Source organism: Pseudophryne corroboree, assembly GCF_028390025.1.
Source record: "Pseudophryne corroboree isolate aPseCor3 chromosome 3 unlocalized genomic scaffold, aPseCor3.hap2 SUPER_3_unloc_19, whole genome shotgun sequence".
NCBI lineage: Eukaryota > Metazoa > Chordata > Amphibia > Anura > Myobatrachidae > Pseudophryne > Pseudophryne corroboree.
Window position 1 is genome coordinate 308759 of NW_026967507.1, and position 22830 is coordinate 331588.

The following is a 22830-nucleotide window of genomic DNA, read 5'->3' on the forward strand; positions in this document are numbered from 1 at the left end:
GGACACTATGTATAGGTAATAGAAATAGATCTGTAATATTAATCTGTCCTAAGAAGACTTTTTCAATAACTACCCATGGTTTGGGGGAATGAGCGACAAACCAATCTCGGGCCTGGCTGAGAAGGCAAGCGGAGTGGTATGCATCTAAGTTGGGGTAGGCAACCCCACCAAAGCCCTTGGGCAATGACAGAACCTGCCTAGAGATCCGCGGTTTCGCTCCCTTCCAGATAAAGTTTGATAAGGTTTTATTAGCTTTAACACTAAGAGCTTTAGGGAAATGGCGGGGGATGGCCCAAAACAGATAGAGGAGTTTCGGTAGCAGTACCATCTTTGTTGCAGAGACACGCCCCAGCCAGGAGATTTCATGTAAAGACCACTCTTTAATCAATTTGTCGAATGCGCTAAATAAAGGTGTGTAGTTACAATCATAAAGGTCTTTATCGAGCGATAGATGTATACCTAAATATTTAATGGATCTCGTATGCCAAGCATATATGTATCTATCCTTAAGTAAGGCCAGGATATGTGGCGGGATATGAAGCGGTAGAGCTTCCGTTTTGGAAGTATTCAATTTATAGAATGACAGTCTGGAGTACTTATCTAATATGGCATGGAGTCCGATAAGGGAGGATTCGGGGTTTGTCAAACATAATAGAATATCATCAGCGAAGAGGTTGATTTTATGACTCAGTCCCCCTATCTCGGGTCCCGAGATTTCCGTGTCAGACCTAATGGTCTCAGCCAGGGGTTCAATAGCCAGAGCGAAGATCAGGGGAGACAAAGGGCACCCCTGTCTTGTGCCGTTTAGAATTTCGAAACCCCTGGACAGACACCCATTGACATACACCTTGGCGGAGGGGGCAGAATACAATGCAAAGATGGAATCTAGAAACCTACCCTGGAATCCAAACTTACCAACTTACCCAGAACTGATCTTAGATATCCCCAGTGTAACCTATCAAACGCCTTCTCTGCGTCTAACGATAGGACGAGGAGGGGCGCTCTATTAGCATTACAATACTCAATGACATTATAAACTCTCCGAGTGTTGTCCGGGGCCTGCCTGCCCGGGACGAAGCCAACCTGGTCAGCAGCTATAAGGGATGGCAATAAGGGGCAAAGACGGTTAGCGATTATCTTAGCAAAAAGCTTTACGTCTGTATTCAACAAAGCTATCGGTCGGTAATTTTGAACGGATGTGGGAGATTTACCCGGCTTAGGGATAGCTACTATCCGCGCTTCAAGCATCTCTTTCGGGAACCTCCCAACCTCCGACGCCTCGTTAAAAACAGCCAACAGCACTGGAGCCAAGTCTGCTTTATAGGTTTTGTAAAAATTAGATGGAAAACCGTCTGGGCCCGGGGCTTTATCTCGTGGAAGACCGTCAATAGCTGCCTCAAGTTCAGACATAGTCCATGGGGAGCCGAGGGACAGGCAGGTCTCGGAATTCAGTGTCGGCAGGGATAGGTTTTTTTAAAAAAGACTGGATTTCAGCCTCGATAGGTTGGGGGGTATCAGTTATGGAGTGCAATTTGCAATATAGGCTTTCTCTCGGAACCAAGGTAATACAATCCAGATGGTACATGTAAATAAGAAAGGAATTTATATGGTGAAGTACAGTAAAACGTGTTTTACTGTACTTCACCATATAAATTCCTTTCTTATTTAAATGTACCCTCTGGATTGTATTACCTTGGTTCCGAGAGAAAGCCTATATTGCAAATTGCACTCCATTCTCTAAACAACAGCGCTGGATAAGTGATACCATATTTTTTCTGTTTACACATTGTGGTGGAGGTTGGAGGAAAACTCCAGTTTGGGTATCACACATCTAGCTGCACATTGTTTCATTGGCGCACTATACCGTGTCCACATATTTCTTTCTGTACATGGGGGGTATCAGGGTCTGACTGTAAGCTGTAGAGTCGGGAGTAATACTCTGCGAAAGTATCTGCTATTCTATATGGATCAGAGACTCTTGAACCCGTGGGAGAATAAACAAAGTGGATTCTGGCCTTAGCTTGCCTACCTCTCAGTTTCTGCGCAAAGAGACGCCCTGCCTTATTTCCAAATACACAGAATCTCTGATTCAATCGAGCGAGGTTGCGTTGTACTTCCCGAAGAGAAAAGGTGTTCACCCTTTCCCTTGCGGCCAGCAACAGCTTAAAGGCAGTTCTATTATGGGGGTCAGCCTTGTGTGCCATTTCTAATTTTGCAACTTCTCTCTCGGCTTCAATACGTTCAGCATTTTGAGAGCGTTTCAGCCGTGAAGCTGCCTGAATGGTAGCCCCCCGCATTACAGCCTTACAAGAGCACCAATTATTAAAGACTGAAGTATCTTCGGGTTTGTTAGTTTCTAAATATACCTTTAAGGTTTGTTGAATGGCAAGTGAAGCCTCTTGATGGCCAAGCAAGAAATTTCCTAGTCTCCAAGGGCCCGGAGATACTTTACGGGCCCCGAGCTTCCACACGACCTTCAGCGGAGAGTGGTCCGACCATGTCATCGGTAGTATGTTAATTTTCATAATGACTGGCAGTGACATTCTGTCAGTTAGTACGAGATCAATTCTAGAGTGGACATGTGAATAAAAGGAGTAATCCCTAACCGTAGGGTGTTTAGTTCTCCACGCATCGTAGAGTTCGTACTCTCCTAGCAATTGGCGAAGTCCGAGGGTATTAATAGGGGAAGGTCTGGGCTTTGCTACGGGACTTCTGGTGGGGAGAGATCTATCAACAGCGGGGTCTACAACTAAATTGAAGTCCCCCAACAGCATGACTGCACCTTTAGCGTGCCTCTGAATCAGGGAGAATAGATTCCTACAAAAGGAGAGCTGACCAGAGTTGGGTGCATAGCAGGAAGCCAAGGTGACAAGCGTATCCTCAAGCTTTCCGATTAATACTAAATACCGTCCTTCGGGGTCTACAATTTGGGATTCTAGAGTGAATTGGCAGTCGCTAGAGATTAGTATAGCCACTCCGGCCTTTTTTACGGGGCCATTGGCCATGTAACAGGTAGGGAAGTGATTATCAAAGAATCTAGGGGGGTCTAATTTCCTAAAATGGGTTTCCTGGATAGCAACCACATTTGCCTTCATTTTATAGAAGGAAGATAAGGCCAGTCTACACTTTTGTGGGGAATTTAATCCCTTAACGTTTAATGATACTAAGTTAACCATAATAAACTAACCCGGAGACGAAGCATCCGCTGAAACCAAGAAATGCGATTAAAGGTACAATTCCCTGCACACATTTGAAATAAGAAAAAAAAGGCATGGGGGGGACGAGACACAAAAGGAGACATACTGAGAAGGACAAAGAGAGAAGAGAGAAAAACATAGTATACAAAACAAGAAAAGTCGACTCCGTGCAGAGATGAAGCCATAGTAAGGCGCCAAAACATACAGCGCCTCACCAAACAAATTTGGGAGGTTAATGGCCAACCTCCCCGCAATCAAGTAATCAAACATATGTAAACTTTATATTCAGTTGCACATGGCATATAAACGGAATGTCGTTAAGAATGGAATGATAATCTATTAGCAATGAGTCACAGGATCCCGGGACTGGCAAAGAGCTATACTGTAGGTACAGCAATAAAAGGACTCAGAGAGGAGCATACAGACCAGTCCAGGGGCCTGCGAAACCACAACAACCGTTAACTAGGAAAAACAAAAAAAGAAATAACCCCGCCATACCGTAGCCTAAAAGGTGTTAAACATGTAGTAACCAGGTCTTTAACTTGTGATAAACCCTGGAATTAGTACAATCATATGGAAACAGTGCTAGTCCTGTAAATAAACATTCATGGCGGGGAAAAATACCGCAGTGGGGAGGGCCTACTTCCCAACCATCGACCAGTCCTGCTGAAGTCGGTGGTCAGGAGAGCCGGACCCCTGGTCTCCAGCTATATTCCATTTGTGAAGAAGTCTCATACAGTCCTCGGCCGAAGATACAACAATAGTTGAACCTTCTCTAGAGATCAATAGACGCGTGGGCAAACCCCATCTATACACGATTCCCGCCTTCCTAAGGGCCACGGTGACAGGCTGAAAGGAACGTCTCCTGGTGAGGGTGTAGTGTGAAAGGTCTCCAAAAAGTTGAAGCGGGCTCAAAGCTTTCGCTGTGTCTGAGGAAGGTCTAGCCACTTTAAGCAGGGATTCCTTAATATGAAAGAAATGGACTCTCATTAAAACATCTCTCGACGCCCCTTCGGGAGCACTGCGGGCCTTCGGGACCCTATGGATACGGTCCAATATAAAGTCCGCAGATGTAGCGGAGGGAAGCAGCTTCTTGAATATTTCGATTGTAGAGTCATGTAGGCTGCTATTAGATACGGATTCCGGTACCCCTCTGAGCTTGAGATTATTTCTGCGTGAGCGGTCCTCCAAGTCTGCTACTTTGTCCCGCAGAGCCGCCACCTCCCCCTCAAGGGTATCATGGGAATCGATAAGAGTATTGTGAGAGCCTACCACTTCGCCCATCTTTGTTTCCGAGTGTCCGGTCCTTTTGCCCAAATCTTCAACAGAGCGCTGGCAAGATTGTAACATAGTGCGAAATTCTGACGCCACCTCATCTTTAAACTGGTGTAACAACTGCTTCATGGCGTCCACCGTTAAGGCTTCGCTGTCTTCCAGGTGAGAAGGGGGGGGGGAATTCTGGGATGTAGATAGAGCTATCATGGGCGAGGAAGTTATAGGCGGGGGACCCGATCCGGTGGCTGAAGACCCAGGCCCCTGAGACTTATTTCGATAGGGGGAAGGCTTGAAGAAGGTAACTTGAGAGATTGATTTGGAGGCTTTATTCTTTTTTGGAGCCATCCTGTATCACTTCGAGGGAATGAGAGAACCCCAGTAGAAAGGAGAATTCCGTCTAAGGTCGAGGACGGCAGATATCCTCTTACACCATGTGCGTCATTACATCAGCTAAAACGATTGCGGGGAGTTACGGTGAGGATTCATTGAAGAGGTGTCTACATCCTATATATGCCGTAGCGTGCCACTTTTCCGTGGCTGTACGAGATGTAATATAAAAAGTAAAGAACAGCAGCTGTGGGGTTGAGATTCTGGGTTGCTAACCTGTTGAAATAGGGAGTTCAATTCTTCACAACTCCAGCAGGGGCAGCATAGAGCAGAAAAGATGTGCCTGTTCTGCCACCTCCAAGATGGCCGCCGTCAGTTATATGTGCTATGTCTTGACTCGGGTTTATTCGGCGCTGCCCCCAGGGGTTTATATGTGTGCAGGGCCCCCCGTCCAGTCAGCATCGACTGCCAGTCTTCCCCGTTATTTTACGCGGCCAGCTGACCTTTTACAGTAGTGCAGCGCATGATTTTCTGCAGATGCCACACCCGATATGGCCACAGCCACCGGAGCTCCGTGGGTCTGGTCGGCTCCTGTGATCTCAGGGGCGCTTGGGCCCTTCTCGGCCGCTCGTTCAGGCCCCTCCAGGCAGGGGGCACACAGCAGGACAGCGGGGTGAGTCATGGGGCGGCGTTTAAGCGGCTGGGGAACGTCCGATCTCTGGCGGGGGAAGTCACTAATTGAGGCCCCGGCTTCACCTCACAGGGAAGGCCGCAACCCGCAAGCACTGGCCAGGCCCGTGCTCTGGCTCCGCAGCTCACTCCCTGGGTGCCCTGAGTAATAGGGGCAACTGTGGGATGATATAGGGGAGGTATAGTTGGGGTGAAGGTCGATTTAAGGGGTTATAAGGGCTTGGTCTGGCACGAGCTCTCTAGGGACACTTCCTCTCAGTCACGCCCCCACGATCCTTGTTTTTTTATAGTTTTTTCAAACCAGTTTTTTTATGTGTTTGAAAAATTGTTGTTGGCCTTACCCTAGTCTCTTGCTCCAAGTGATCTGTATTGAGGTCATTAGTACCACAGTGTTGTTTCTTGACCTCAGTGTCCCGAACTTCTGATCACTGTGATCTATGCACTTCTTGTGTTCCTTCTAAGAGCACTGTTCAGAAATCTGCACTTTGGGCCTAATTCCGACCTGATCGTAGCCCTGCACACTGACATGTGGGGGGACACTCAGCACAGAGCTAGTCGTCCCCCCCTGCGTGCTGGCCAGGAGGTGCTCGGGTCGCAGTGGCTGCAGGTGATGTCACGCAGCTGCCGCGGTCCGTCCCTCACATGGTCTGGACATGCCTGCATTGCCTGGACCGTGCTCCTAAAATGGCGGCAAAACGCCACCATTTCGCCCCCTCCCACCCAGCAAACACCTCTGCCTGTCAATCAGGCTGAGGCGTTTGCAGGGCTACGACAGCCATTGGCTGTCTGCCATGCGCCGGTGCACTACGGCGCCGGTGAATGCACAGTTCTAACCTGATCAGCTGCTGTGCAAATTCTGACAGCACCAAACAGGTCTGAATTAGGCCCTTTATCTTCTCTCCCCAATGTATGGTGGCAGCACTGATATTCTGTGGGATACGCCTGGTTCCTCTACTGGTTACTGGTGGCATAGTCCTTGCTATAAAGGCTCTTGTTCTCCTGATAGAGTCAATGAGTCCAGACAAGAATTGGCGATTTTCTTCTATTTTTTTAGTCTTTTGAAAAAAAAATATTTTTTCTTGTTTAATTAATGGCTGTTAATGCAAATGTAACATATTTTTGTAAAAATCAGAGGGTAGCGAGACGTTATGGAGCCAATGTATCATTTAATATTTGCTGCTAATTCCCCCCAAATTACTGTACCTCCCAAATGTAAGAAGGGACTGCAGCAGGTATCTCCCATACCTTCATACATGGACATTTCCAGGCAAGGGGCAGATAAGTTATTTTTAAATACAACAACCCTAATTCCCCTACAGGTAAAAAAAACACCCAGAACATTTGAATAGACATAATTTATTTAAAACAAATATATATATATATTGACAATACTTTACCCAGATTCCGACGCCAACATTTTGACCGACCACAACGGGAAGATACAAGTACGTCGGCCAGTGAATCTGAGCCTCAACCATCCACCTCCACGGGCCAACACCACCCTTTAGGGGTTACTACTCAAGCAACCACTACAGGCCCGGGGAAAGAAAAACGCGGAGGGGGAGACAAAACGCGAGGCAGAACAAGGGGCAGACCGCCGCGCAGAAAATAGACAAGGTGTTTAACCTATCTTCAACACCGTTAACAGACCAAGAATATGACGTCCTTTCTAAAGGTCTTTCCTACATCCCCACTACCAAGTTTGACAGCTTTCAGTGGAAAGTGGACACTTATAAGCTTAATCGGACCCTGAGGCTCAAGGAACCCTTTAAGGAAACACAACCATTGACAAATAACCCCATAGATGTACAATTACTGAAGAATCCAAGGAAGCTGCAACCGAAATCCTTATTTGATCCCATTAGTGCCAACCCATCAATAAGGACATTTACTAGATTGATGGACCAGTTGGGTACAGCATCTAATCATGAAAAACCATTTAGAAACAACATGTCCAGAGGAGAACTTGAGACAGTCAGCAAGCTAAGCAAATGTACTGACATCGTCATACGTAAGGCTGACAAGGGAGGAGCGGTTGTGGTGCAATCCCTTGAGGATTATGATGCTGAGTGCCTACGACAACTATCTGATATTGATACATTTGAGTTATTGCCGAGGGATCCTACGATGTGTTATAAATTAGAAATAGATTCAGTTCTATCGACAGCAGTTTCACAACTACACATCACACCAGAAGTAGCCAAGGCGCTCACAGTAGAATTCCCAGTGGTACCATTATATTACACTGTGCCAAAAATACACAAGGGGTTGGAGAGGCCCTCGGGATAAGGATACCACAGATTTATTGTTAAAACTTAAGAACTTGGGGCCCCTCCCTTCGGGAACATTATTATGTAGTGCAGACGTCAATAGTCTGTACACATGTATTCCTCACTCTGACGGGTTAAGGGCAGTGGAATCGTTGATTACAGACAACCCACAATATAAAGGCCCTCCAGTACATTTATTCCTACAATTACTTAATCTGGTACTAACTAGAAATTATTTCATGTATGATGCACGTTTCTACGTACAATTGGCGGGGTGTGCGATGGGGTCGAATGTGGCCCCATCGTACGCCAACACCTTCATGATAATGGTTGAAAAACAGTTGCTATTGTCTAAACCTAAAGTTATGTCATATCTGCCACTGTATGTGAGATATATAGATGACCTCCTATTGATTTGGTTGGGTGATGAATCATCGGTGATCACCTTATTAACTACACACAATAGGACGGGGCATGCAGTCCAATTCACGTACAACATTTCACCACCAGTTATTAATTTCTCACTTCAATCTGGGACAATAGCCACAGCAATGCATGTGAAGGAAACTGATAGGAATACTATCCTTAAGCACGATAGTTTCCACCCACAAGCATTGCGAAATGGGCTTCCCTACTCGCAGATGCTGCGAGTAAGGAGAATTACTAGTGACCCTGTAGAAACTGCACATACCATGACTGAGATGGTGAACAAGTTTGCGGAGAGGGGGTATCCCCGCATACAATTGGAGAAGACTAGGGACGAAGTGCTAGCTATCCCTAGAGATGAGGTGCTTAAAACTACTAGAGAAAAATCTTCTGAAACACCCTTTGTGCCTTGGGTAAACAGATATAATACCAGAAGTCAATTCACTAATAAAGTAGCAAAAAAGTTCTGGCCTATAATTAACACAGATAAGAATTTGCCTTCACTCAAAGCCTCAGGTCTTCTTTCCTGCTATACCAGAGGCCGAAATTTGGGTGATCGTTTAGTCAAGAGAGATGTCACTAGCTTAAAGAAGAAACGACAATCACATTTTTTGACACAGAGGGCAGGATGCTACCGCTGTCTGGGGTGCACCACTTGCAGGTCCCTTATTCCGGGTGGTACGTTTACTCACCCCCACTCCGGATAAAAATACACAATCAGACATGCATTGACTTGCACCACCAAATTTGTCGTATATATTTTAACTTGTCCGTGTGGACTAAGCTATATAGGTAAAACCGAACGACAATTTAGGGAAAGGATGGCTGGACACAGATCCGCCATCAGGGCAGCTCTTGAGTCAGGAGACAGTGACCAACCTGTAGCGTGACATTTCGCCCAGGCCAAACATAGTATAGCCAGCCTGTACCAGCTACTATTAGGGGAGGCAACTGAGGAAAAGCAATTCTCCAACCAGAGAGCAGATGGATTTTCCAGTTGGATACCATAGCCCCTAGGGAACTTAACGACACACTGGGTCTGAAGTGTTTCATGTAATTCAGCAGTCATTTATTCATTCATTTATCTATTTGTGAATAATTTTCGCTACCACAGTCATGGCATAGGGCTTAATAAGTCCCTTAGTAATGAGCCGGTTACATTATTTAATAAATGAGCACTCGGCAGTGCATCAATATTAAGTGGTAACGATATTTAATACCCTCACTAATACAAAGATGTTGCTCATCATTACCGTAGGTTACTGATTGTAAAAAAAAATTAACATTGTTTTTAACCGATTACGTCACCGAGCGGGACGGAGCTGCGTCCACGCCGCCCGCCCGCCGGAATCTGACACCATCCTGCCAATTTATATTTTAGGATCATTTCCTTATGGAGGGCACCGGAGCAAATACAACTGCTTAAATACTAGTGCCGGATAATTCTATTTATATATATATATATATATATATATATATATATACACATATACACACACACGTGAATATGGAAACCAGAGGAAATCACATGATGTAATTGCAGCTTCCTGCCAGGCCACTGCCCCCACTCCACATAAATGCACAGATATAAAATGTCTGCCACTATTTAGTTACACAGAAAGAGTCCCCCTCTTCCCCCCTGTAATGTCACCCACTATTCACACGAGCTGTCACAATCGCACATAGCCACAATCACAAGTACATACAGTCACTATTGGTGGTTCTGGGCTCCGGCCAGTTCAAGGGAAATCGCAGTCACAATGGCAGCGTGTGTACCCACCTTTACACACCAGACGGGATATTTATACACAGCAACACTGATATTATGTGGACACAAAAGTAACAATACAAGTGACACATTAACAGGAAATTGTTTCTGTCACCATAGCGACAATTATCTGGAAATAAGATAATACACAGACACATAAAAAGACTCAACAGAAATCTTTTGTTTTTACACGACTTTATTTCATATCTTTAATACACAGATTGTTCTACATATTTTAAATTTAAATACTTTACTCTGGACAACATGGATAAAAATAGGATTTTAATTACCTACGGGTAAATCCTTTTCTCGTAGTCCGTAGAGGATACTGGGGTTCTATTTAGTACCATGGGGTATAGACGGGTCCACTAGGAGCCATGGGCACTTTAAGAGTTTAATAGTGTGGGCTGGCTCCTCCCTCTATGCCCCTCCTACCAGACTCAGTCTAGAAACTGTGCCCAAGGAGACGGACATACTTCGTGAACAGGATATACACAGACAGTGGTGAGATTTGAACCAGCACACACATGACCAAAGGAAAACCATGCCAACCAATCATGAAACATGAACAGCAACAGCTGAACCAATACTTAACCAAGTAACTATGCAGGAATACGAAGCACTAGGCGGGCTCCCAGCATCCTCTACGGACTACGAGAAAAGGATTTACCGTTAGGTAATTAAAATCCTATTTTCTTTTATGTCCTAGAGGATACTGGGGTTCCATTTAGTACCATGGGGATGTACCAAAGCTCCCAGTATGAGAGGGAGAGTGCTGAGGGTCCTGCAGAACTGACTGACCAAACTTAAGGTCCTCAGAGGCCAAAGTATCGAACTTGTAGAACTTAGCAAACGTGTTTGAACCTGACCAAGTAGCTGCTCGGCAAAGCTGTAGAGCCGAAACACCCCGGGCAGCCATCCAGGAAGAACCCACTGAATGAGTAGAGTGGGCCTGTACAGATCTTGGAACCGGCAATCCTGCCATGGAATAAGCATGCTGGATAGTAAGCCTGATCCAGCGAGCAATTGTCTGCTTAGAAGCAGGACACCCAATCTTATTGGGATCATAAAGGACAAACAGCGCGTCCGATTTCCTGTGACTAGCTGTCCGCTTCACATAAATCTTCAAAGCTCTCACAACGTACAAGAACTTTGAGGAAGCCGAGGAGTCAGTAGCCACTGGCACCACAATAGGTTGGTTGATATGAAATGCAGTCACAACCTTAGGAAGAAACTGATGACGCGTTCTGAGCTTAGCTCATGAAAAACCAAGTAGGGGCTCTTGTGCGACAATGTCCCCAATTCTGACACACGTCTTGCTGATGCCAAGACCAACAGTGTGACAGCCTTCCACGTAAGAAACTTTACGTCTACCTCCTGTAAAGGCTCAAACCAATCCGATTGCAGGAACTGTAACACCACATTAAGATCCCAAGGTGCCCTAGGAGACACAAAGGGCGGTTGAATGTGCAGAACCCCTATCAAGAATGTCTGAACCTCAGGGAGAGCAGCCAATTGTTTCTGGATGAAAATGGACAAGGCCGAAATCTGGACCTTTATGGAGCCTAGGCGTAGGCCCACATCCACACCAGCTTGCAGAAAGAGGAGGAAATGCCCCAGTTGAAACTCCAGCGCAGAAAACTTCTTGGATTCACACCAAGATACATGTTTTTTTCCAAATCCGATGGTAATGCTTAGACGTTACTCCGTTCTCCTAGCTTGGATCAGTGTAGGTATCACCCTGTTCGGAATCCCATTCCAAGCTAAGATCTTGCGCTCAACTTCCATGCCATCAAACATAGATGTGGTAAGTCTTGATAAATGAACAGCCCCTGTTGCAGCAGGTCCTCTCGAAGAGGAAGAGGCCTCGGATCCTCTATGAGTAATACCAGAAGATCTGCGTACCAAGCCTTTCTTGGCTAGTCCGGAGCAATGAGGATCGCCTGAAGCTTTGTTCTTTTGAGAATCCTTGGGATGAGTAGAAGTGGAGGGAACACATATACTGACTGGAACACCCACGGCGTTACCAGTGCATCCACGGCCACTGCTAACGGGTCTCTTGACCTGGAACAGTACTGCCTGAGCTTCTTGTTGAGACGAGAAGCCAGCATGTCTATCTGAGGTACTCTCCACCGGCCTATCACCTCCGGGTGGAGGCCCCACTCTCCTGGATGGAGATCATGTCTGCTGAGGAAGTCTGCTTCCCAGTAGTCCACTCCCGGAATGAAGATTGCCGACAGTGCCAATGCATGTCTTTCTGCTGAGAGAATAATTCTTGTTACCTCTGACATTGACGCTCTGCTCTTCGTTCCACCCTGTCGGTTTACGTAGGACACCGCGTTACATTGTCCGACTGAACCTGAATGGCTTGATCTCGCAGAAGATGTGCCGCTTGTAGAAGGGCATTGTATACAGCCCTTAGTTCCAGAATGTTTATTGGAAGGATGGCTTCCTGACTTGACCACTTTCCTTAGAAGTTTTCCCCCTGGGTGACTGCTCCCTAACCTCTAAGACTTGCATCTGTGGTTAGAAGAATCCAATTCTGAATCCCGAAACTGCGGCCTTCGATCAGGTGAGAAGTCTGCAGCCACCAGAGAAGTGAAATTCTGGCTTTCAGCGACAGACGTATCCGCTGGTGCATGTGAAGATTTGATCTGGACCACTTGTCCAGGAGATCCAGCTGGAAAAATCTTGCATGGAATCTTCCGTACTGCAGTGCCTCGTAGGAGGCTACCATCTTCCCCAGAAGGTGAATGCACTAATGAACTGGCTTCAGGACATCCCGGACCATTGACTGGATCACCAACGCTTTTTCCAATGGAAGAAACACCCTCTGACCTTCCGTGTCGAGTATCATCCCCAAGAAGGGAAGTCTCATTGTCGGCTCCAAATGTGATTTTGGAAGGTTCAGAATCCATCCATGATCCTGAAGTAGATGAGTTGAGAGAGCAACACTCTGCAACAACCTCTCCATGGAAGATGCCTCTATCAGTATATCGTCCAGATATGGAATTATGTTCACTCCCTGCTTGCGGAGGAGCATCAGCTCTGACATGACCTTGGTGAACACCCTCGGTGCTGTGGAGAGGCCAAATGGCAGAGCCTGGAACTGATAGGGACAGTTCTGTAGTGCAAACCTTAGATAACAGAACTCCAAAAATCACAATTCAGGCGCTATATGGTTTTAAATTGTATAAATTCAATTCGTTTTTATACAATGAGCTGCAAAAAACCAGTCCAGCTGTGTCTGTGTGTACACAGCTATTTTAATTAGTGATGATGAAGAGCCACAGATCTCCACCTCAGAAATTAAAGCAAACCAAAGAACCAAAAAATGGCCTAAAATACTAAATGGTGCATATATGAATGAAACCTCCTGTATAATATATAACCATCTGATTCATGTATTCAATAAAAACTATATATATAAAAAGCTTGGGTAACGTTCTGCTTTTACTATATAGAATTCATGTGTACAAGTCAAATACTTTTCCCTAATTGCTATAACAATGGAAAACACCTGATATATATTACCACATGTAGTAGGAATACTTATGCACACTCTAGATAGTATCCAATCTTAAGTATACATCTTTCATAAAAAAAGTGCAATTTAACTTTACAATGTTATCCATATAGATATTGTAGAAACCACTGTTTAAAGATGCTGTCCCAAATTGTGCTTACCACTCATATGCTGTATGCACACAGTTTATTGTTCCAAGATATATATGATTAAAATGGTATGAAAACTTTTGCACACTCGTATGCTTTTCAGTTTTAAGGTGCAGTCTCTTGTTGGTTGGCCGCGTCCTCGTTGCAGAAGACCCAGCCGGCGTTTTCTGATTTAAGGAGTCACGTTTGGCCGTCCTTGGTTCCCAGCTTATGGACCAGATCACCATCAGTTGTAGAAATTTGTAGAATGATCAACAAATTCTCCCTCTTACTAGTTTCGCACCTGGGTGCTTCCTCAAAGAGTATTTTTTATTGAATAAATGAATCAGATGGTTATATATTATACAGGAGTTTTCATTCATACATGCACAATTTAGTATTTTAGCGAAAATCTTAAGATGAGCCTGGTGAGGAGGCCAGATCGTAATGTGAAGGTAAGCATCCTTGATATCAAGGGATACTAGGAATTCCCTCTCCTCCAGACCTGAGATTACCGCTCTCAGAGACTCCATCTTGAATTTGAATACCCACAAGTAACGGTTCAAGGATTTTAAGTTCAATATCGGTCTTACTGAACCGTCCGGTTTCGGTACCATAAACAGATTGGAGTAATAACCCCTGTTCTGTAGTTGAGGTGGAACTGGAACAATGACTTGTGTTTGTAACAATTTTTGAATAGCCTCCTGCAGGATTGTACTGTCTTCCTGAGAAGCTGGTAAGCCTGATTTGAAGAATCTGTGAGGTGGGAGTTCTTGAAACTCCAGTCTGTACCCCTGGTCAATAATATCTTTTACCCAGGGGTCTAGGCATGATGTCGCCCAGATGTGACTGAAATCTTCTAACCTTACTCCCACCTGCCTGGTCTCCAGGCAGTGAGGTCCACCAACATGCCGAAGGTTTTGAGGAAGTAGAACCTGAGGCCTGTTCCTGGGAACCTGTCGCTGCAGGTTTTCTGGATTTTCCTCAACCTCCACTTAAGGAAGTGGTGGAACACTTGGACTTCTTTTTAAACTTTGCAGCCCGAAAGGCAGCAGTGTAGGTGTAGGATATGATTTTCTAGCCGGTGTAGTTGCAGAAGGAAGATATGTCGACTTACCCACAGCTGCCTTGGATGTCCACATATCCAGTGTCCCCAAACAGGGCCTTACCAGTGAAGGGCAGGATCTCCACACTTTTCTTGGATTCTGTGTCTGCAGTCCATTGGTGAAGCCACAGTCCCCTGCATGCCGAAACCGCCATGGTTGTGGCCCTTGCATTAAGCAGGCCAATTTCCTTCATGGCCTCCACCATGATGCCTGCGGAATCCTGTATGTGATGTAAAAAGATGTCAATGTCACTCCATTTATGGATTCTAAATCATCTAGTAAGGTGCTTGATCACTATACTATGGCCCTAGAAATCCACGCACAAGCAATAGTGGGTCTCTGAGCCACTCCTGTAGCAGTGTATAGTGATTTGAGCATAGTTTCAATCTTGCGGTCAGCAAGATCCTTTATGGAGGCTGTACCAGGGACAGGTAAAACAACCTTTTTTGACAATCTAGACACAGAGGCATCCACAATAGGTGGGGTTTCCCACTTCTTCCTATACTCCTGAGGGAAAGGGAAAGAAATGAGTTGCCTTCTAGGGAATTGGATTTTTTTTCTCTGGGTTTTCCCAGGTTCCTTCAAGTAGGGAGTTTAACTCCTTTGATGCAGGGAAGGTAACCGAGGATTTCTTTTTTACATTAAAATAAGATTCCTCTTCCTGAACAGAAACCTTCTCAGTTATCTGCAAAATATCCCTAATGGCCTCAATCATAGCTTGTACCCCTCGGGCAGGAGCTGCATCACCCACCAGATCCACCTCACCATCCCCTGTATCTGAGGCATCGGTATCAGTGTCAGCCTGCATTATCTGGGCCAGTGTACACTTTTGTGGATACGTGGGTGGGGTGAGAGGCGCAGTTGTGGGGGCTGAATCCCTATTCATCAGATCCTCCACAGATTTTCTCAAAAACTGCTTCTCTTTCTCAGTATGGAATAACTTGGTAGAGATATTTGATATCATACCCTTTATGGAGTCCACCCAAACGGGTTCAGACCCAGAAGCCTGAGAATGTGTACTATTTTGAGTACACAGCAGGGACTCCCCTGGAGATAACACTCTGCAGTACAAGACACACAGGGGGTCATTCCAAGTTGATCGCTCGCATTCGCTGCATTCGCTGCGCTGAAAAACTGCATTCCTGCGCATGCGTATGTCCCGCATTGCGCACATGACGTATGGGTACAAAGCCCTTTGCGGTTGTGCTCAGGTTTTTCAAAGTTTTTCTTCGCACTGGCGGCCGCCAGAAGATTGACAGGAAGGGGCGTTACTGGGTGTCGACTGACCGTTTTCAGGGAGTGCTTGCAAAAATGCAGGTGTCTGAAAAAACGCAGGCATGTCTGGGCGTTCGCTGGGCGGGTGTATGACGTAAAATCCAGACACGAATAGGCTGAAGTGATCGCAAGCGCTGAGTAGGTTCAGAGCTACTCAGAAACTGCACAAACTGTTTTTGCAGAGCTCGGCTGCACAAGCGTTCGCACTTCTGCTAAGCTAAAATACACTCCCCAGTGGGCGGAGGCATAGCGTTTGCACGGCTGCTAAAACTAGCGAGCGATCAACTCGGAATGACCCCCACAGTCCCTTGCCATGGTAATGTGAGATATATGCGCACACACACACAGGAAAATGTCAGTTTCCCCCAGAGCACCTTCATAGAGTCACAGAGTATGAGGAACCAGCCACACAGCGCCCTATCTGCCTAATATTATAAAAGCCCGGCGCTGAACAGCTACCCTTAATAGGGTAACTAGTACCATTTAATTCCACTCCCCCCTCTCTAAAACCCCCTGGTACCGCAGAGCTATGCTGGAGTTGTCTGGAGGGGCAGCGCTTCCCTGTCAGCATCCTGTAGTGAGATCTGCTGGGAGAAAATGGCGCTGGTGAGCTGCTGGGTCCGCTCTGAGTGGAAGCCCCGCCCTCTGTAATGACGCGTGGCTTCCCGAACTTTTGTTTATACTGGCCTTGTGGTATTATGTCTGACAGTGGGACACAGCCCCAGTCAGACCACTGTAGGGTAGTCTTGCTGGCTCAGAACGCCCCCTCATAGTGCTGACATAGTTAAAATATGTTGCTGAGCCTTCCTGGAGCGCAGCCTGCAACCAGAGCTGCGCTCCCACCCTTGTGCCACGATACCCGATGGCGACCCGCTAACAGGGGCGCAGGCGCTGTACTCACCACTCTTCAGTCTTCTGGCTCTGTTAGGGGTGGCGGCGTGCTGCGGGAGTGTGCGGTCGCCGTGGTGAGGCTTGCGGACATTTCCCTCAGGAGCTCAGTGTCCTGTCAGCGGAGTAATGGAGCCAGTAACTCTGTATTAAGTTGGTCCATTCTTCCCCCTAAGTCCCAGGAAGCCGGCAGACTGGTACCAAACAGCCTACTGTAAAATAACAAACTCTAGAAAACAATAAAACTAAGAAAACTCCTAGGAGCTCCCCTAGCTGTGACCGGCTCCTCCGGGCACATTAACTAAACTGAGTCTGGTAGGAGGGGAATAGAGGGAGGAGCCAGCCCACATTGTTAAACTCTTAAAGTGCCAATGGCTCCTAGTGGACCCATATATATCCCATGGTACTAAATGGACCCCAGCATCCTCTAGTACGTAAGATAAATATCATTTAAAGCACAGAAACAATTCAGGTTATATTTCAGTTTTGCAAATAAGTAAAACAGATACATATCAGGAGCCAAAACCCTATGGGGGTCATTCAGACTCAGCCGCAATAGCGCAGCAGTTTGCTGGTGGTGGCAAAATGCACGTGCGTAGCGGCTACGTAGACACACACATTGCGGCCGCATCCCTGAGGGGTAAACGCAGGCGGGCCGGGGCCATTTTCCGGGGGGCTGCGTGATGTCACATCTGCGTTCATCTCTGATTAACCCCCTATAAGCTTCCAGAGTGCACCTCATATCTCATCTTTTCCAAGTTACTACAAATGATATGAGATCGGTAGCAGCACTACTTTCAGGATTATTACACAGAACACACATAAAGGCTGACACAGCAAATAACAGTAACACACACAAGGGATTAATTAGAAATAAGGAAGCATAATCATCATTAAGTCTAATTATCAACTGGTTCTGTGTGGGACCCATACACCTCTTTACTGCCTCCAGCAGCCCCTGGTACTGCACTGCGCCCAGTCTACCCCCACTACTGCCACCCACCCTGTCTCCCCCCCACTACTGCCACCCACCCTGTCTCCCCCCTACTGCCACCCACCCTGTCTCCCCCCACTACTGCCACCCCCGTATCCCCCCACTGCTGCCACCCACCGTCTCCTCCAACTACTGTCACCTGCCTTGTCTTCCCCCACTATGGCCACCGCCCTATCTCCCCCCAACTACTGCCACTGCCCTGTCTCCCCCTACTACTGCCACCGCCCTGTCTCCCATCACTACTGCCAGTCCTGTCTCACCCCACTACTGCCATCCACCTGCCTCCCCCCCACTACTGCCACCACCTTGTCTCCCCTCACTACTGCCAGTCGTCTCCCCCCACTACTGCCAGTCCTGTCTCACCCCACTACTGCCACCACCTTGTCTCCCCTCACTACTGCCAGTCGTCTCCCCCCACTACTGCCAGTCCTGTTTCCCCTTACTACTGCCACCCAACCAGTCAAGAGAGACAGAATTTAATTCTGGTGGCTGCGAACTGTCGCACGCCCTCCCCCCCACTACTGCCACCCGCAATGTCTCCCTCTCTGAGACATTTAGCGCTGCTTGGGGACAAGATTATCACAGACACTGCATCCTGCAGTCCCCACTACTGCAAACCGCCGTCTCCCTCCACTATTGCCACCCTCCCTGTCTCCCCCTGACTACTGTCACCCCCACTATTGCCACCCGCCCTGTCTCCCCCGACTACTGTCACCCGCACTGTGTCCATCTTTCACCTCAGCACTGCTTGGGGACAATATTACCCACAGTGCCTCCAGCAGCCTCCGCTACAGCACTACTGCCACCCACCCTGTCTCCCCCCTGACATCTCAGAACTGCTTGGAGTTTCTTGGTACTGCTGGTAACAGTCCATATACTGATGGAAGCAAGCAGGGCAGTAAGGAGGCAGAAGCTGCTTCTGGTACCATGGACCCTGGACATGTAGGGCTGGGAGAGTCAGTAAGATTATGTAATAGAGTCACCATCTTACAGGCAGCCGGTGGAGGGAGCAGAGAATGGGTGTTATGTGGCAGGAACGGGCTGGTTAGGTAACAGCCTGGCTGCTGCATTCTGTACAAGCTACAACCGGTGCAATTCTTTTACTGGGAGACCCAGGTAGAGGACATTGCAGTAGTCTATGCGTGATGATACAAGTGCATGTATGACTGTAGGTAGATCTTCTGAGGGAAATAAGTGATGGAGTCTGGCTATGTTCCTCAGATGAGGATCTGATTGTGGCAGATACCGATGTCTAAGTGTCACTCCACCATCCAGGACACCAAGATTCCATACAGGATCAGCATTTTGTAACTCTGAAACCCCAAGCGCAAGTCTGGTTGGTTTGCAAAGCTGAGCTGTTGCCCTGCCCCTTGTAGGTGAGCTTCTATCATAAGGACCTGTTTCACCAGGACAGAGTCACAGCCAACTGGCATCACCCACACCTGGAGCTCAGCTAGACAACCATTTAGGATTGGTACTGGGTTCTCACTACCTGGAGCAAAAGACAGGTCATCTGCATAGCAGTGGTAGATGAGGGCATGACATCTGATTATTTTATTTAGTGGTAACATGTATATTGCAAAAAGCATAGGAGATAGGATGAGAACCTTGAAGAACAATGCATGGCAATGATGAGTATACTCCAGAAGATTAAAATGGTTCCTCACCTGAGTGATGTCTATTGTGTGCAACAAGAGCTGATTTACTTCTCAGAGTATGGAAATGGCTTCTCATCTGTGTGAATTTGCTGGTGTGTAACAAGTTCTGATTTCCAGGTAAAACATTTCCCGCACTCAGAGCAAGAAAATGGCTTCTCACCTGTGTGACTTCTCTGATGTTTAATAAGATCTGATTTGTGTCCAAAACATTTTCCACACTCAGAACATGGAAATGGATTCTCACCTGTGTGACTTCGCTGATGTTTAACAAGATGTGAGATCTGTGTAAAACATTTCGCGCACCCAGAGCAAAAAAATGGCTTCTCACCTGTGTGAGTTCTCTGATGTTTTACAAGATCTGCTTTGTGTGCAAAACATTTCCCACACTCAGAACATGGAAATGGCTTCTCACCTGTGTGAGTTCTCTGATGTTTTACAAGATCTGCTTTGTGTGTAAAACATTTCCCACACTCAGAACATGGAAAAGGCTTCTCACCTGTGTGACTTCTGTGATGTTTAATAAGATATGATTTATGTGCAAAATATTTCCCACACTCAGAACATGGAAATGGCTTCTCACCTGTGTGACTTCGCTGATGTGTTATAAGATCTGATTTCCGTGTAAAACATTTCCCGCACTCAGAGCAAGAAAATGGATTCTCACCTGTGTGACTTTTCTGATGTTTAACAAGATGTGATTTCTGTGTAAAACATTTCCCACACTCAGAACATGGAAATGGCTTCTCCCCTATGTGACTTTGCTGATGTGCAACAAGATGTGATTTCTGTGTAAAACATTTCCCACACTCAGAACATGGAAATGGATTCTCACCTGTGTGACTTTTCTGATGTTTAACAAGATGCGATTTCCGTGTAAAACATTTCCCACACTCAGAACATGGAAATGGCTTCTCACTTGTGTGACTTTGCTGATGGTCAACAAGATGTGATTTCCGTGCAAAACATTTCCCACACTCAGAACATGGAAATGGCCTCTCACCTGTGTGACTTCTCTGATGTATAACAAGATACGATTTGTGTGTAAAAGATTTCCCACACTCAGAACATGGAAATGGATTCTCACCTGTGTGACTTCGCTGATGTTTAACAAGATGTGATTTCTGTGTAAAAGATTTCCCACACTCAGAACATGGGAATGGCCTCTCACCTGTGTGACTTCGCTGATGTGTAACAAGTTGTGATTTCCGTCTAACACATTTCCCACACTCAGAGCAAGAAAATGGCTTCTCACCTGTGTGACTTCTGTAATGTATAACAAGATGTGATTTACTTAAACAACATTTCCCACACTCAGAGCAAGAAAATGGCTTCTCACCTGTGTGACTTCTCTTATGTGTAACAAGATCTGATTTCCGTGTAAAACATTTCCCACACTCAGAACATGGAAATGGCCTCTCACCTGCCTTAGCTGGCTGATGGGTAATAAGCTTTGTGTTCTGTATAAAACATTTGGCATCTATAGAACAGGGAAACACTGTATCTACTGTCAGAGCTGTAACAGATGCACCAATATCAGAGTGATCAGGAGAACATTTCCCAGGATCAGAGGGATCAGCTGATAGAGCTGGATGTATAATTGGGGTAATGAGGTTATCTCCTGGAGAATCCTGTCTACTGTCATTATCTTTTATGTCACAATCCGGGGATAACATTAGATGTCCTTCTGAGATATTCCTGCTTGTGTGTCCATCTGCTGGAAATAAAATACATTATGGAAATGTGAAATTTTCTGTAACAATATTAATCTTGTAAACAATAGGAGATGACTCTCTGGGACACTTAATTATAAATGTGTGTGTATAATAAAACATAATTTTTAATGAAGGATTTATAATATTGTGTCTCAGACTATCATTGTGTCCACCCTCCTGAGAACACACACAATAACAAATGTAATATTATAATAAGACTTAGATACATCTCTCTCTTGTACTGGTAACTAACCATGAGGTATAAATGGAGATGTAGTCACTCGCCAAGTCCTATATCAGCACCAATGTAAAACAATGGATGGGGAACATATCGTATGAATTGGAGATTCTAGATGAACAATAACAACTGTCGTATGAGTAGATGGATCAGAGTAATTTCTCCTAACGTTACTCCTGGAAGCATTGGTAAGGTAGCATTCCTTTATGTGTGTGCTCATACGCTGGTAAGCCTGTACATGTGTTACTCACCATTATATAAGGTATATTGCTACAGCATAGTAGGTGTGAAACAAGGTATTTTACATGCAATAAACCATATAATACCCTGTAATCATCATCTGCTAGGTTATAATCCACTCTTCCACCCCCATCATCAGTGTCTTACCTCTATTCTCTCAATAGTAATAAGGATGATGTGTGTACGGTAAGTATGATACAGAGAATTACGTATCAGAATCTATACAGCTGCCGCCATACTTCTGCTTCTCATACGTGTGCTACTGGCAGCAGTGAACATCTGAGTGAGAGTGCAGGGAAGACAGCAGAGTCTGATGAGAAAGAGATTGGATCTGCCTTTGCAGGGATATATCACACCTGTCACCCCTGTTAGTATATAAAATAATAAATAAGAGGAGCGTGGTCCATCCAGACGTGCTTTCTGGAGTTCTCCTCACTAAGTGGCTTCTTATCTACCTGATAGCTCTCAGCCGCCGCTGCGACCAAAACCCAATCTATTAAGTCCCCCACTCCTCCTGCCCTATAGCCGCTCGCTCTGCTCACTCCAGTCACTGTTCACTGCCGCAGCCTAGTGACGCCGCTGAAGCCATGGGCTGTATTCTGGGGCTAAGTGCGCTCAGTCTTTCCTGCACGCTCCGGACACCTGACTTGGAGGCGCTTTTGGCTCAGGTGGGAGCACTTGCTCTCCCGCTCACACAGGTACGCAGATTCCACTAATGCTGGGGACAGAATGGGCTGCCCTCAGTCACCAGAACCTTGCGTTGATATTGGGAAGTGAGCTGGCTGCCATTTTGGATTATGGTGCCCGGCCATCGCATGCTTTGCCTTCTGCCTTCAATAAGGTGCAACATTTATATAAGCTGCTAAATAAATGTCCTGACGGCTGGAACAGGGTCACTACACTAAATTGAAGCATTTGCCTGGAGGTGAAACTACCTTCTATTTATACGGTACCACTATAATCTACTTCCTCTCAGTCTACATGCAGAGCCCAGTATCAAGTATCGTCTGAGTACAGCTCATTACACTCTGATTACAACCTCACAGTATATTATTTTGTGGATTTATTCACTGAATATACTGTATTTTGTCATTTGTGTTTCGCTATGCTGA

General features: G+C 46.1%; 2 protein-coding genes across 3 annotated transcripts in view; one reads left to right on the plus strand and one right to left on the minus strand.

The window, feature by feature from the left end:
* LOC134983569 (zinc finger protein ZFP2-like) overlaps positions 1–22830 on the plus strand; it is a 378911-nt gene that overhangs the window by 186819 nt on the left and 169262 nt on the right. The gene's annotated exons all lie outside the window — the stretch shown is intronic.
* The window catches only part of LOC134983571 (oocyte zinc finger protein XlCOF6-like), a 109355-nt gene continuing 105926 nt past the window's right edge, over positions 19402–22830 (minus strand). Inside the window, exon 6 of one of the 2 annotated variants that reach the window (XM_063949228.1) lies at positions 19402–21239. In XM_063949228.1, coding sequence (XP_063805298.1) covers positions 19573–21239 — 1667 coding nt within the window. In that variant the 3' untranslated portion in view covers positions 19402–19572. Of the gene's footprint in view, positions 21243–22830 lie in introns of both variants that reach the window. The other variant, XM_063949227.1, reaches the window with a different exon arrangement.